At 49.0% G+C, this 16,569-nt stretch overlaps 1 protein-coding gene across 3 annotated transcripts in view; it reads left to right on the forward strand.

Annotated features, from left to right (window-relative positions):
- ANAPC4 (anaphase promoting complex subunit 4) overlaps positions 1-16,569 on the forward strand; it is a 1,458,106-nt gene that overhangs the window by 1,230,563 nt on the left and 210,974 nt on the right. For all 3 annotated transcript variants that reach the window (XM_069631855.1, XM_069631854.1, XM_069631856.1), the window contains one exon: positions 8,268-8,438. In XM_069631855.1, coding sequence (XP_069487956.1) covers positions 8,268-8,438 — 171 coding nt within the window. The remainder of the gene's footprint in view (positions 1-8,267; positions 8,439-16,569) is intronic.

Consider the following 16,569-nt stretch of genomic DNA (forward strand, 5'->3'; position numbering starts at 1 on the left):
CAATTTTGGCACCTTCGTCGAAAAAGGCGAAAGCGCCAGCGGGGCCGCCGAAAACTTTGCCGTTTCCCCCGGATCGCTCAGATCCAAAGCCTTCCCAGCATCCGCAGCAGCGTATTGCAACTGGGCAATCAAAACAAACCAAGGGTGCTACTCCTAAACCCACATGCGTCGAAGTTCGGGAGCCTGACGCTTCGACGATTTCCAAGGCCTCAGTAGGCCTGAAAACTACGGCTAGGCCTCTACCCGGAAAACCAACCGCTAGGCCCACTAGTGCCGCGGACGGTATTTCAACTGCCGACAAATCATCGGAGATTTTTTCTCCCGACAATTCGGCGTCTATCCAGAGTAGCATCGTAAGAATCGCAGCGGCGGTGGGCCTTACTCCAGTTCCGCTTAAAGTTATGGGCCAAGCCGCGGAAAAGATTTAGACGGATTTGATCCTCCATCCCGAGGAGACTTGCGTAGATAGTGAAAAGCCCCCCTCTGACACCCTGAGAGGTTCCTTGCGATACCACAGTGCAGAGAACATCATTTCTCCTTGGGTAGGCCCGTTTGGGTCCTCTTAGTGGACTACAGAACAATTAGAGGTTTACATGGATTGGCTGGAACATATTATTGGTTCTTCTGATCATCCTGCCCCGAAAAGTGCTCGGGTAGACCCTAACCCCCATTTTCAAGAAGTTCAGTCTCATGTTTTCCAACAAGAAGACGTGGTCCATATGGACACATAGAGACATCTATAATGAAGAAGAAGAAGCTTCTTTTCTCGAACACTATGAAGAAGATCAACAGAATATGAAGGACAACTGGGAGGAAACCCAGCAGGAAGGTCAAGACCCTTGGACACAGCAAGATCAGGATTCTGATATTTTGTGCCTAGACTCTCCACCGTCCACCCCGGCTCGCCAGGCCTCCCCTGTGGATGACCAAATGGCTTTCAACTCCATGTTGAAAAAAGCAGCTGAATACTTCAAAATTGCACTCAAGAGGCGGTACCGGAGCAGGATTTCATGGAGGATATTATTAAAGAAAAACCGCCGGCGAGTCAATCCATTCCCCTCCTTAACTCTGTTAAGAGACGGGTAGCTCCCTCATTGGTCACACCTGCTCAGACACGGGCAGTGAACCCGAGAGTCGAAAAATTATTTCGGCCTGCCCCCTCTGACTGTCTGTATATCAAAGGGCACACCATCCCGGACTCACTGGTAGTGACTACCACTCGAAAGATAGCAGGGGTACCCCTTGCCATGGAGAATCACCACCGGACAAGGAGTCTAAAAGGTTGTTTGCCCTCGGCAAATGTGTCACGTCAGCAGCTGCATACACTATTTGGGTTGCTAATAATACTACGTTATTAGCAAGCTATGCTGACGCCCATTGGAACTTACTCCAAGAAGGCCTCCAAGAGGTTCTTGAATCCGCCAGAACAAAGCTTCTCGCATTGTTTCGGAGGGAAGACTGGTTAACCAGAATGTGGTGAAGAACACCCTGGACACTGCAGAAACAGCAGGCAGGTCTCTTGCACAAGGTGCGCTCCTGAAGAGACGAGCATGGCTGCGTACATCGGGTTTCAGACCTGAGACTCAGGCCTCCCTCATTAATAAACCCATTGAGGAGACTAACCTCTTCGGGAAAGCAGTGGATGAAGCGTTGGAGACAGCCGAGAAGGAGCACGAGACTATAAGGTCCTTGCACTAAATTACACAGAAACCCTCCTCCCAGAGGGGTGATAATTCTCAGCGGTCCTTTCGAGGGCAAGCCCGTGCTGGTCAGAACAACTACGGCACGGGTAACTTCAACACGAATCAATCATCTGGAAGCCCTACTTACTACCCCTCAAGGGGTCAGAAACTCAGCAAAGGTAGAGGCAGAGGCCCCAATCCCAGAGGAGCCACAGCCTCTGGTCAGAAATGACCACCAAGTCCAAGTCCCCTCCCATGTCTCCCCGGTCGGGGGGCGATTAACATCTTTCCTCAAGGCATGGGAGGGGATAACTTCCGACCAGTGGGTCTTAAAGACGGTCGCCCACGGTTATTGCGTGGAATTCGCCTGACCTCCACAGTCCAGACCGCCGCGCTCACGGACCATCTGGAGATCCTGATCCAAGAGGTGGAAGGACTGCTGGGAAAGGACGCCATAGAAGCCGTCCCTATTCTTCAGGTAAAGGAGGATATTTATTCAGTGTACTTACTTGTACCCAAAAAGGCTCTCACCATGCGACCTGTTCTAGATCAGCGCCCAGCGAACAAGTTTATAAAATCCCAGAAGTTTCGCATGGTAACACTACATGAGGTTATCCCATTGCTGAAACAGGGGGACTTCATGGCAACATTGGACATGAAAGATGCATACTTGCATATTTCAATGTTGCCAGCGCACAGAAAATACCTAAGGTTTAGGATCCAGGACAAACACTACCAATTCAAGGTACACCCCTTCGGCATCGCCTCAGCGCCAAGGGTGTTTACCAAAAACCTGGCAGTGGCAGCAGCACACCTGCACAGACTATCAGTCCCAGTTTACCCTAACCTCGACGACTGGCTCATTACGGGGGACTCGTTCGACGCTTGTTTTTCGGACACCCAAAAAACAGTAGATCTCCTCTTCAGCCTGGGTTTTTCAATCGACGAAAAGAAATCCAGCTTAGTCCCCAGCAAAGTAAAACAATTTCTTGGAGCGCTAATTCGGATGGAAGACGGCCTTGTCTTCCCCTCCAGCGAGAGGGTTCAGAACATGCTCTCTCAGATTCCTCAATATGTAGCCAGTCGGGAGGTGACGGTACGCAAAGTGATGCGTTTGCTAGGGATGATGGCGTCATGTATATACTTGGTTCCCCACGCGCGGCTGCGCATGCGTCCCATGCAAGAGTGGCTCAACAGCAAGTGGTGTCAGGCCAGCGGACAATGGGAAGATCTGTTAGTTGTCTCGCCAGCCTCTTTTTCTCTCTCTGCAGTGGTGGTCAAGAAAAAATCTCCTGAAGGGGAAGACCTTCACCACCCCTGCAGTGGAAGCCACTCTCACAACAGACTGATCTCTCATGGGGTGGGGGGCTCATCTGCTTCAGCAGACAGAACACGGAGTGTGGTCCCCTCAAGTAGCGTCCAACCATAAAAACTTACTGGAGCTACTAGCGGTGTTCAAAGCATTGAAAGCCTTTCAGGGGCAACTGCAAAGGAAGACAGTGCTGATCCTAACCGGCAGCACTACAGCAATGTATTACCTGAACAAACAGGGGGGCACTCACTCTCCAGGGCTATCCAAGCTCTCCCAAAACATTTGGATATGGGCTCTCAAACACAAGATGTTTTTGTTGTCCCAACATGTTCCAGGGGAACTCAATATTCTGGCAGACGTACTCGGCAGAGATTTTCCTCTGCCAGAAGAATACGAATGGCGACTGCACGAAGACATTGTGTCCAACGTCTTTGCAGAATGGGGTTTCCCAAAGATCGACCTGTTCGCCCAATGCCAAGACTACGCCTCCAGGTACCCCCAGAACTGATCCAAGAGCTTGGTTGGGGAAATTTGTCTATGCTTTTCCCCCCGACTCCCCTTCTCAACAAGATAGTACACAAGATGCACCAAGAATCAGTTACCATTATACTGGTGGCCCCCATGTGGGCCCGCCAACCCTGGTTCGCGCACCTGATGGAAATGTCCCTCTCCCCACCAGTCAAGCTGCCCTGCCCGTACAACATGTTGTCTCAGGACAGGTGGGAGACCCTACACCCATGCCCACTAACTGTGAACTTGGCAGCCTTGCTCCTGAGATCATAGAGTTTGGACACCTGCAACTCCCTCAGAGATGCATGGACATACTCAGGGAAGCAAGAAAACTTAAAACACGTTATTGCTATGCCAGAAAATGGAAACGTTTGTCATCTGGTGCAATTCCAAGGGCATCAATCCCATCGATTGCTCACCCTCACACATTGTGTTGTATCTAACCCACCTGTTGGACTCTGGGTTAGTTTTCAATTCCCTAAAGGTTCATCTGGCTGCCCTGTCAGCCTACACCACATCACAACAAAAAATATCGCGCTGGAAAATACTGGTGATCAAAGCCTTTATGGAAGGGGTTAAGAGGATTTATCCTCCCATCTCTCACCCAGCCCCTGGATGGGATCTGAATGTGGTTTTGACCAGGCTCATGGGAGCTCCCTTTGAGTCTATGCATAAAGCAAGTCTGAATGACCTGACTTATAAGACAGCCTTCCTAGTGGCCATCACTTCTATCAGAAGGGTTAGCGAACTACAGGCTCTTTCTGTATTAGACCCCTTTGTTACAGTCCACAAAGATAAGGTAGTTCTGCGCACACACCCCAGGTTTGCGCCTAAATTCATTTCGAAGTTTCATGTGAACCAGTCAATCGAACTACCCAGTTTCTTCTAGGACCCTACTAACATGGCCGAAAGAAGCCTTCACACACTAGATGTGCGCAGGGCAGTCATGTTTTACCTGGAAAGAACTAAACCACTAAGGAAGACTAAGCAATTCTTCGTTTCAGTGGCAGCTGGTAGAGAAGGGGATCCTGTCTCTAAATCAGCTATCTCAAGGTGGATTGTCAAATTCATCACACTATGTTACACTCTTGCTAAGTGAGAACTGCCCTTCAAGCATAGAGCACACTTCACTCGAGGCACTGGGGCTTCCATAGCATTCAATGCAAATGTTCCTCTTGAGTCCATTTGCAAAGCAGCCACCTGGAGTTCTGTACACACCTTTACAAAACACTATTGCCTAGACACTCATTCTAGGTCTGATTCTCAGGTGGCACAAGCAGTACTAAGACATCTTTTCTCTGCTGTTCCTTCTCACAACCCACCTCCAACTCCGGGTACTGCTAGTTAGTCTACGCACAGCATTTGCTTCTAAACAGATTAACAAGCATCAGAAGACATGCATTACTTACTGTAACAGCATTTCTGACGATAGTATCTGCTTAGATTTGCATGCGCCCTCCCTACCTCCCCGCTCGGGGTGCAAGGAACATAGACGTCTTACTACTTTCTCTCTTTATGTACTCACTCACTATAGCCTTGGGCTCCCTCATGGCAGAAAAAATACAATCGGAGGGCCCTCGGCGCGTAAGTGATTTTGGGTACTACACACGTCACGATAGGGATAGTGTTACAGACACGCCTCTGCCAACGTCCCCTTTCGGTCCCCGAAAGACAAGATGCAATACTCTGTGGTTACCACTGGATGTCGGACCATATGCACAGCATGTGAATCTAAGCAGATACAATCATCAGAAATGCTATTACGGTAAGTAACGCATGTCATACATTAACAAGACAAAGCCAAACAATGTCCCTGTTTCACGGCCTTGCCGGTGTGGAAGAAGATTGAACGAAGGAAAATGGCGCACACGGCTCTGTACTTGCATGCCGATGCCTCGGCACAAGATGGAACCAATGAGAGGAGATGGTCGGGGACGACTACTGAGATATATCAAAGCTGAGGAATCAGTAAGAGGAATCGCGGCCACCAGAAAGAACATTACCGAAGTTAAGTAATTTGTTCTTTAAGTTGGCACCTTGGTGATGCTTTAGTGCCTCCCGGTGTGTGCCAAAAGCATTTCTATTGATATATTGGATGTGACATGCACTGGATGTTAGGCAGAAACCTGTGCAGTTCCCTTAGGGACCACTGCAAAAGATTTAAGACTACAGGTGTTGGCAGTAAACCCACTTGGTAGCAGTCCGCACCACCCAGATTTACCTGGTAGCTGTGGCTGAGCAGTCGGACTTCCCTCAAGAAGAGTTAGGCAGTATGCAAAGTATACACAATAGGCACTCAGATACAGTAATACAAGCAAACACTGACCAGAGCTTTGGTATCAAAGTATATAATTATTTATTTAAAAACACACAGTTTGAAACACTCCAGCACTCTTATTGTAAAATATTCTAAACGCAGTTACTATTGTAATATATACACCCCTTTTTCCTTATCAGATAAGTCACTGTAAAACACCACTTATTTTCATACAGGGGTGAGCGCTTAACTAGATGGCACTCCAATAAGTTTGTGAGAAAGGGAGGGAAAAAGACAGAATATGGAAAGGTACACCACTCTAAGATTCAGGAACACTGTTAGCAAGGCAGAAGATCAAAAGTCACTGGTGAGCCAAAGTCCAAAGGCTGGGCCTACTCTTAGAGAGAGCAGTGCACAAATGCGCCTTAGATCACACAGTTACACTAGGCTTAGAAAGTCTTGCAGAGGGTTCAGAAAGAGTTTAGAGAGGCTTAGGAAAGTTTAGCCAGGGTGTCTCAGGCTAACCCAGGTTCGAAAGCCGGGGGCTAAATCTACCCCGTACAGTCGGTAGCAAGGGAAGCCAGGTGGGACACGGTACCTTAAGTGGGAAGGATCCTCCAGCGGTGGCAGTTGTTCCTGGTAGTGGGTGCAAGTTGCGTCGTCGTCCAAGGGAAGAGAAGATCTCGACTTGGAGGAAAGATGAAGGTCGTTGCACTACCAGGGCAGAAACCAGCCGCAGAGTTTTCCGGTTAAAGGTGGTACCATTGTTTTGCGGTCGTGGTATCCCGGTTGCCGGGGTGCTTGACACAGGCAAAGGCGGCCACGAGGTACGTCGGGAAAGCGAAAAGACGGTGAAACTGGTTATCCCCACCAGTCAAAGGAAGAAGACTCTCCGGCGGGAGATCTCCTCTGTCGTTGGGAAAAGTGGTGAGGCAGTCCAGCAGGGCTCCACTGGTGGTGGTGTCGTGGCAGGTCGGCTCAGCTTCTCCCTCGTCGGATTCTTAGGTCCTGTGGCGACTTCTGAAGTTCCAGTCCCCAAAGCCCTGCTTTTATGCAGCAAACCCCCATTCACTCAGCCTAGCTGTCACTCAAACATGCTAAGTGGTGAGCCGGCCGGCTCACCACTTGGGCCAATCAGGATGGAGTGCGACTTGAGTTGCCTAGGCAACTCAGTCCAGGGTGCCTACATTTCCCTCCACCCCTCCTAAGTACCCCAGACAGAGTGGCACCACTTTGGAGGGCTTCTGTGGAGAGGCCCGCCAAAAAGTGGAACAAAGGGCTCGACTTGGGTTGGAGTCACAGAAGAGAACACAAACGCCATTTTAGAATCAAGTTTTGGCAAAAAATACCAACCGGAGAATTAATATTAATTAAATAAACCGGCGGTATGTTCGAGGCTACCGTAAATAATTAAATAAAGATAGTAGCCTAAAACAATGGGAAATCCCATAGGAAAATATTCGCGGTTGAATATTAAAAGTAGTATCCACTGCCACCAGCCAAAACTCGAGCAGGGGGGACGGAGACGTGCCCCCTCGACTAACAGACCCGGGGGCAATTGAATTGCACCCGGCCAGTACGTCCACATTATTATGGTTTGTACTGGTTCTGTTCAGAATTTAAGACTAGTAAAGTCAATGTTGACTTTACATGCCCTGGGAGACAGTAGTCAGTCCCAGGCTATGGAGTCTATACTGGGGGGGTCACTATGACACCCCTGTGTTACTGCACGGAGGGTGCTGTGTAACACACATCACAAAAACACATGAGACCCTATGGAGTAAAAGACCCCATAGCCCATTAAACACATCTAGATTCAAAGAAACACACTTAAATCATGCCCAAGAGTGAGGGAAAAAGAGTCTCACTCTTGGCAGGAGAAAAAAATAAACCCCAAACATCCAGCAAAGCTGCTGAGGGACTCACTAGGTTAGGAAATTCAGCCTAAACAGAGAATTCTCCCTAACACTGGACAATGCACATTAATTTACTCGACCTTATCCGTTGCAGCCCATACATCATGCACAGAATGATTTCTCCCACTGCTCACATCAAAACGGGCTGTAGGCAGTGGGGAAAATAATGGTTTTGAGATCCAGCGCATTAAAAGAGCAAGACCACCCACCCTGAGAGCTGCACACCAGGCATAGACATGTCATTTCCCTGCTGTCACTCCTGCTTTGCCTGCCTTCGTTGCCAGGGCAGTGGGGGAAAGCAGGTTACCATGTAACAGAGCTGACCAGCCCCCTTTGGCCTTCAGTGGCCAACTGCTTTGCCCCCTTCCCTTCATACTGTCAAGTAAAAGACACAGAGAAGACAAGCATAAGTTTGTTTTCTAGCTTTCTCTGGCATACTTTAACTGCACCTTATATATAGGTAATGGAGGTGTGTAGCATCAAATTATAACATCTAGTTAATGTTGCATGTAAATAATTTTTGATTTTGTTTACCAATCTATATAATTCATTTTTTTATAACTCCTTGTCATTCGATTTCTTGTTTACAGCTTTTGCAGTTTCTTGAATGCTCATTTTTATGATAATGAAACAATAACAGTAGTTCTTAAAGAAAATGCTGAATCGGAAGGTAAAGACAGAATACTTTCTCAGCTGGACTTATCATCGGTGTATTTCCATGAAGAAACAGTAAAGGAGTTTACCTGGAATCCTAATCTAAGGTACGCATGTACTTTTTCCACTATCTAAAGAACTGTAAAAGTACCCCAAAATGATTTGCTACTAGTTGCTAACAATAATTCTTCATTGGATTTTATAAATTGCTTAATGAATGTATGTGCCATTGGCAGTCCATTTGGATTCTGTTGAATGGGTGGTGAGAATAGTTGGGTAGTCCAGCGGCTTGCCAGCTACATCGCATGAAGTAGAAGCAGGGGGGAACAGTCCTGCTAGCCATATATGGGAGTTAAAAGCAAGTTTGCTTCCTCTGTGCAGGTAGGTGATGCAGCTGTCGTTCCGAGCCTAGAGAAAACGTCTGTTTTTAGACCCTCTTCTTGGTACAGAGAATATGCTGTCTTATGCCCTCAGCGAGCAGGGCCAGCAACTCAAAAGTGGAAGCTGTGCCAGGAGTCCCTGGTTGAGCTCTTCAACCTCTGTTGGACTCCTTAGGTGAACCTTTTCATCTCCATTGTCAACAGGAAATGCAAGTTTGTCTGTTCCAAGGAATTTCCTCATAGAGGAGCACTGTGTGCGCATTATTGACTGAAACTTGATTTCGATGAGTTCCTGCCAAGTTTAGTCATCACTGTGGTCTTCAGGTGGTTCAGATTCATAATGATTATCTCTAATTGTGCATGGAGGTGGTGGTATCTGGACCTGGACATCAGCCCTTCCCAGTGCCTTCCAACAGGGGTGCACTTCCTCTCCCTCTTGGGGGGAAAGGTTGTTCACAGCATTCGTGGTTGTTGAGAGGCTGAGATATATGGAAGTGGGACTTGTCCGGACATGTTTTTTTCAGCCAAGAGGCCTGCAACAAGTTATTCTTTATCTGCAGCTGCTGTACATTTACGGTGAGGTGTCCCTTGCTCTGCCTCCCCTCCTTGCCCCATCTGGGCTTTCAGATGAGAATTGTGAGAATCGGGAGTGAGGGTGTTGAGGGGATGATGGTGATGGCCGGTACTTTGCCGCAATTATTTTAAATAATCCAAGAACAGTGCTCTTTTCTTTCAATAAACACTGTTAAAGTAGTTATTAAAAGGTTTAAGCAACATGATTTCCCCCATGACAGTTTCTTCCAATGTCTGACCTGAATTTATGGATTTCGTCTGTCAACGGATCTATGATAATCTATCTTCAGTGTAGCTGCTCTCCAGAAAGGATGGCGTGCGGCGCCGATCCAGTTCAGCTCTGCTCGATGGGATGTTGAGGTCTGTATATATTGTGGGGCCCCATGACCTCAGTTACTTTTTTCCACGCACTAGTCCTCTTGGATGAACACTGCTACTCTGGGTTTTGATATGCCTAAACCCGCAAAGGCATCAGGCTTCAAGCCCTGCGGGTATTGCGGTCAACAGATGTAAATATCCGACTCACACAGAATCGGTCTTTACTGTCTGGGTGAGGAACATGACCACCAGCACTGCGGGTTGTCAGTTGATCCATCCTAAGGATTTTTGGGAGCTGGCTGCAAAACTCTTCATCTTTTTCCACATGGAAAAAGTTGACAAAGTTGTGTCGAGGTCTCAAGTCACAGAGCGAAGGTTAGAAGAATGGTCTTGGGATGCTGTTGCGCATGAACCAAGATGGCCGTGTGAGTCATTGCTCCTGCAGCCTTGCAGTTGTCACATGGCGCAAGAATATCCTTTCCCGCACTATAAAGCTGTAATTTTCGGAACACAGAATGATTACACGACTGGCTTCCTGCTCACTCGATTTGGGGCTCCGGGACCTCTCCTAGAGATTGCCGGCACCCTTTGTCCCCTGGACCTGCACCGTGGGGGTAGGTGTGGGCCACGTGCCGTTTCCGGCTGCTGGGCGGGCCACAGACACCAGACGAACACCCGGCCCGGCGCGCATTTTCTGAGCTGTGCTGGAGCCCGGCCACCAGCGCTGCCCCATTGGCCCAGTTGGAGAGGGGTGAGAAGCTGCACACTCCGGTGAGGCAGTGCTTGGGGCCACATCGACGCAAGACCTACAGGTGAGACCCCGCAATCCTGGACCTTGGGACCCGGCTCCTGCCCGCTGGGCCCGCTCTCTCTTATTCCACCTGATATCCCTGACTGGGGCTCCACTGTGGCCGATGCTCCTTTGAAACGGCCGCCGGACCTGCAACGTCAACTGTTTTTTAAATCACCCCAGCCTGTGTCCTGGCGGTACGGCCTGCACTGTTGGGGCCCCTTGCTCTCCTGCTGTTGGCCGCCTTCTCCTCCCTGGACCGGTTGGATGTGGCCTGCCACGCTCCCCATACTGCTCCTATCCAATGCCCCCTGGAGCCCTTAATTTACCCGGCCCCCCGATCCTGGCACTCTACAACCCTGTGTTGCTCACTGCTCTGGGGGGCTGGGCTCCCTCGCCTCTCTGGGCCTAATTGGCCGTGGCTCTGCTGCAACTTGGGCTTTGCTGTTAGGGTGCTTGGGCCACGGGGCGACCGGCATCGGAGCAATGTGCCTGTTGGGCGGCCAGTCCCCCGCTGGATGGCCCATCATTTCCTAGCTGGTTCATGTGGAGCTTCCCCTGAGGCTGTGCCGACACTGGTGCAACGTGGTTGGCCGACAGACTACCTGTGTTGGGGGTTCCTGTGCCCCTGGATCTGTTCATTACTACTGCCTCACTCTGCGGCCACCACCCCCGGGGTGACCTATGTTAGCGTGGTCCCATACTGTTGAGGAAGGTGGGGTGGCCATCCCATCTAATTCGTTGAGGAGCAATCATTATCCTTCCCCCATTAACTGCAGGGAACCTGGTCCATCCTTGTGGCACTGGATCCTGCGACGCTGGGGGTGCCACTGTGCTCTGGGCCTAATATCGTCTGTCACGATCCCTAAGGGTCTGCGGAGTGTGGAGACCGTATACCACATTGAACAGGCCATCCCTCACATCCAGCACACACCATCTTCTCCTGTCTGCTCTGTGTGTGCTACCCAGCATCTCTGCAGGTCTTTTCCTCGGGCACGCTGTGCCAGCTGTAGTGTCTCTCCCCATGTTGACCACTTTTGGCCCTCTGGTGTCCTACGTATCATACCATACCTGCAACCCTACGAGATCATGGCCAAGGGAGCGGGCCAAAAACAGAGCTCTATCAACATGTTCACCAAGGTGGCACCAAAACCTGCGGAGGCGCATGGAGAAGCTGATGTACTTCCCTCGACATCAAGTGAGCCCACTGAACTCCAGAAGATGATGTAGTACATGCGTGAAGGGTTCACAACCTTGCATACTAAGCTTGACGATATGAGTGAGACGGTTAGCTCCATCAAAGCTCTTATGGAGAAGACCGACTCCCTTGTCACTGAAGTGGAGGCCAGGGTGGGCTCAACTGAGGATGGCGTTGCAGCTCTAAGGTCCGATCTCACCTCGCTGTCCAGGCGGTCAGCAAGAAGAATGAGGATTTGGAGTCCAGATCGTGGTGTAATAACCTACGTATAATCGGAGTTCCTGAAGATAACATTGACTGACCCATGGAGGAGTATGTGGAACGCATCCTTCTTTCACTGCTAGACAGCCCCAAACTATCACCCCAGTTTGCGATTGAACGGGCCCATCGATCTCTGGCTGCGAAACCCAGACCTGGAGCTCCACCTCTGCTTTTAATAGTCAGTGTCCTTAACTATCGGGACAGGGACTTGATACTTCATGCTGCCAGGGCTGAGCCTAGGGGAGGGGTGTTAGGGAGAATTCTCTGTTTAGGCTGAATTTCCTAACCTATTGAGTCCCTGTGTGTTAGCCGTAAACCAACTTGGTAGCAGTCTGTACCACCCAGATTTACCTGGTAGCTGTGGCTGAGCAGTCAGACTTCCCTCAAGAAGAGTTAGGCAGTATGCAAAGTGTACACAATAGGCACTCAGACACAATAATAGAAGCAAACACTGACCAGAGCTTTGGTATCACAGTATATAATTATTTATTTAAAAACACTCCAGCACTCTTATTGTAAAACACTCTAAACACAGTTACTATTATAATATATACAACCCTTATTCCTTATCAGATAAGTCTTAGTTAACACCACTTATTTCCATACAGAGGTGAGCGCTTAACTATAGATGGCATTCCAATAAGTTCATGAAGAAGGGAGGGAAAAAAAACAGAATATAGAACGATACACCACTCTAAGTTTGAGGAACACTATTAGCAAGGCAGAAGAGCAAAAGTCACTTGTGAGCCAAAGTCCATAGGCTGGGCCCACTCTTAGAGAGAGCAGAGCACAAATGCGCCCAAGATCACACAGTTACACTAGGCTTAGAAAGTCTTGCAGAGAGTTCGAAAAGAGTTTAGAGAGGCTCAGAAAAGTTTAGCCAGGGTGTCCCAGGCTAACCCAGTTTCGAAAGCAGGGGGCTAAATCTACCCAGTACAGTCGGTGGCAAGGGAAGCCAGGCGGGACACGATACCTTAAGTGGGAACGATCCTCCAGCGGTGGCAGTTGTTCCTGACAGCGGGTGCAAGTCTCGTCCTCGTCCAGGGGAAGAGAAGATCTCGACTTGGAGGAAAGATGAAGGTCGTTGCACTGCCAGGGAAGAAACCAGCCGCAGAGTTTTCCGGTTAAAGGTATTCCCCTTTTATTTCTCGGTCGTGGTAAAACGTGGTATTCCGGTTGCGGGGGTGCTTGGCAAAGGCAAGGCGGCCACAAGATGCGTCGGGAAGGCGAAAAGACGGTGAAACTTGTTATCCCCACCAGTCAAAGGAAGAAGACTCTCCGGCGGGAGATACTCCGTCCTGGTTTACTCCGTCCTGGTTGGCCCAAGTGGTGAGCCGGCCGGCTCACCACTTAGCATTTTTGAGTGACAGCTAGGCTGATTGAATGGGGGTTTTCTGCATAAAAGCAGGGCTTTGGTGACTGGAACTTCAGAAGTCGCCACAGGACCTGAGAATCTGACGAGGGAGAAGCTGAGCCGACCTGCTACGACGACACCAGCGGTGGAGCCCTGCGGAACTGACTCACCACTTCCCGACGACAGAGAAGATCTCTGGGCTGGAGAGTCTTCTTCCCCTGACTGATGGGCACAATCAGTTTACCTTCTTTTCCTCGTATCCCAGGACGTCTTGTGGTCGAATTGCCCGTGCAAGCACCCCGGCAACCGGATAGCCACTTACCAATGGACCGCGAATAAAAGGACTGCTCCTTTTTGACATGAGAACTCCGCGGCTGATTTCTTCCCTGGCAGTGCAACAGACTCCTGTCTTCCTCCCCGACGAGATCCTCTCTTCCCCCGGACGAAGCACCGACTTGCATCCGCTGCCAGGAACAACTGCCCCCGCTGGAGTATTCTCACCACTTTAAGGTAACGTGTCCGCCAGGCCTCCCTTTATAAAGATTGCTACAAGGTAATAATAATCCCTTAACCTTCTGGACTGGGCTGGCCGCCTTGACCATCTAACTGGTCCCTTTCTTTTGGTCCAACTCTTTCTGAACCTTTTCGAGACTTTTGTGCACTTTTCAACTGTGTGACCTTGGACACATTTTGTTCTGATCCTCTTAAAGTGGATCCAGCTTTCTGAACTCTAACTTCACGGTTTGACTCTGCCTTCCTCTCTTGCTGTGTTCTTTTGAAAGTGTTGGGATCTGTTTCAATTTATGCTCTGCCTTTCTCTCCCTTTTAAACTGAATTATTAGAGTTTCATCTACGTTAAGCGCTCACCACTGTCTGAAAATAAGTGGGACTTTACTTAAGACTTGTCTAATATTCTTTTAAGGGAGTGTATATCTTTTAGTGACCGTCTTTTTGAACTGCTTAATATTAGTGCCTGTGTGTTTTATTAGATGTGGTTTTAAATAAATAATGATATCTCTTTTACACCAAGCTCTGGTCGGTGTTTGCTTGTTCTACTGTGTTCTTTTGACCTATTGTGAATACTCTGTATACTGCCTAACTCTTCTTGAGGGAAGTCTGACTGCTCAGCCACAGCTACCAAGTGAATCTGTGTGGTACAGACTGCTACCAAGTGGGTTTACTGCCAAACACCTGTAGTCTTAAATCTTTTGCAGTGGTCCCAGAGGGAACTGCACAGGTATTTGCCTAACAGGGGGGGGGGGGATGAGATTGGAGTCTGCCACGATCCACCGCTATCTCAATTTTTCCATCACCGTTCAGCAGGAGCGCAAACCATTACTGGCAGCCAATAGATTGCTCCACGAGCTGGAAGTTAAGTACTCCATGTTATACCCAGAGAAACTCAGAGTTGAACATGCTAAAAAGGTCTATTTTTTTACTATTCTGGAAGAAGCCTCCAAGTTCCTCGAGGACCACTTCCCTGGTTGATTGCCATGGTCCTGTCATACTTCACTGGATCCCCCTTGGCACCCTTCATAAGGGGACCACGGCGCCCACGCTCTGATGTGGAAATACTTTGTATGATCCCTGTAATACTTTTCTTTGAAAGTTTGAAATGTGCACCATATTATGATATCTACATTTCGCGACTGTGTGGAAGCCGACCTTTGTCTACATACAGCCCCCATGCATAGTTGCAACTGTTGTTGTTGGTTAAAGGACAGCTGGGGATTCACTCCTCTGATTAAGAGGGGGCTGGGGGTGGGGGAGGTAGGGAAGGGACAAAAGTTAACAAAATTGCTTGACCTGCAAGATTGAAGACGAGACAAACCTCATTCCCGATTTAGTTACACTGAAGGCTGTCTTTTCTGGCTATGGCCATGCTCCTGATGTCATACGTTTATTGATTAAGTGGTGGATGAAGGGCTGACATTCATGAGTTGGAATGTTAGGGGTTTTGGCAACCCGGTAAGGATAAGTAAATTATAACTACGTTGAACGCCACAAAACCAGAGTTCTCTTTTTACAGGAGACGCATGCACTGGCTGGGGGATGTGACGGGTACGCTAGGTCATACGTCCTTTAGGTTCATCCACAAAGAGACGCATTACAGATCCCCTGGGGTGCCACATCCTACTACATGGTATACTGATGAAGCGGGAGGTGGTACTTTTAAATATATATGTTACAAATATAGATGACCCTGAATTTTGCTCCCAGTTTCACACTTTACTGGCCCGTTTCCCCCTTGTTCGCATAGTGTGGGAGAGTGATTTTAATAATATAGTAAACACTGACCTTGACAGGTCCAGCACCAATCCCTGTCAGCTAACTAGGGCGGCTAAATCCATACTAGAGACACAAGCCTCACTGGGGGTCGTTGACACATGGAGTCTATTGCATCCGCTTTCTCGCAGATTTCCTTTCTATTCCACAGTGCATGACTCACACTCATGAATCGACAGGTGGCTTCTCTCAGACACTCTGGTGGGGCGTATAGAGCACATGGAAGTTCCACCCAGGACCTTCTCAGTCCATTCCCCAATAACAGTATCACTGACGTGGGGTTAGAAAAATGGGTCGACCCAATCATGGCGTCTCAAACCGAATGCACTGTTGGACCCTGTCTTTGAGGCCCAGTTGGGGGCGTGTATTGACGAGTACTTTGAACTAAACACCGGGACAGTCGACTTGCATGCCACCCTATGGGAGGCCCTTAAGGCCTATACTCGAGTTGCTTTGCCAAGAGAAGCTGGGATCCGCTGCACCATCTGCAGGCCATTCATGAGAGCGAGCTTCTACTTGCACAACTCAAAACGCAAATGCCTCATCACCATCCACCACGATACTCAGCGAGATTGGTGCCGCTTTAGACACCTTCAGGGTCCATGCGGACCGCGAACGCAAGTTCCTAGATGATCCCTGAGTGGCTAGACAGTACGGGGAGAGAGATTGTTCCGGCAAACTACTGTCCAGACTGGCACGCCAGGAAAATGGCTCACAGCACATTCCCCTGATCAAGAGGACAGACAGGGTCCTGGTACATACGGCTACGGAGGCCAATGAGGAATTCTGCTCCTTCTACGAAGCTATGTATGCAAATAACGACACAGCACCTGTGTCAGATATCGTGGCATTTCTTGACGCCCTCCCATTTTCAGTGTTATTAGACGAAGTCAGAGAGGCGCTAGATCTTCCTTTGACCACTGAGGAAATACTGAGTGCCATAGATTCACTCTCAACGGGGAAGGCCCCTGGCTCTGATGGTCTAACTATAGATTTTTATAAATGCTACAGAGGTCGCTTTGCACCTCGCCTATCCACCATATGGGATGAATCATGTGCAACAGGGAAGTTTCCCCAC

The sequence above is a fragment of the Ambystoma mexicanum genome, chromosome 6q (assembly GCF_040938575.1).
Source record: "Ambystoma mexicanum isolate Mex_15411 chromosome 6q, UKY_AmexF1_1, whole genome shotgun sequence".
Classification (NCBI taxonomy): Eukaryota; Metazoa; Chordata; class Amphibia; order Caudata; family Ambystomatidae; genus Ambystoma; species Ambystoma mexicanum.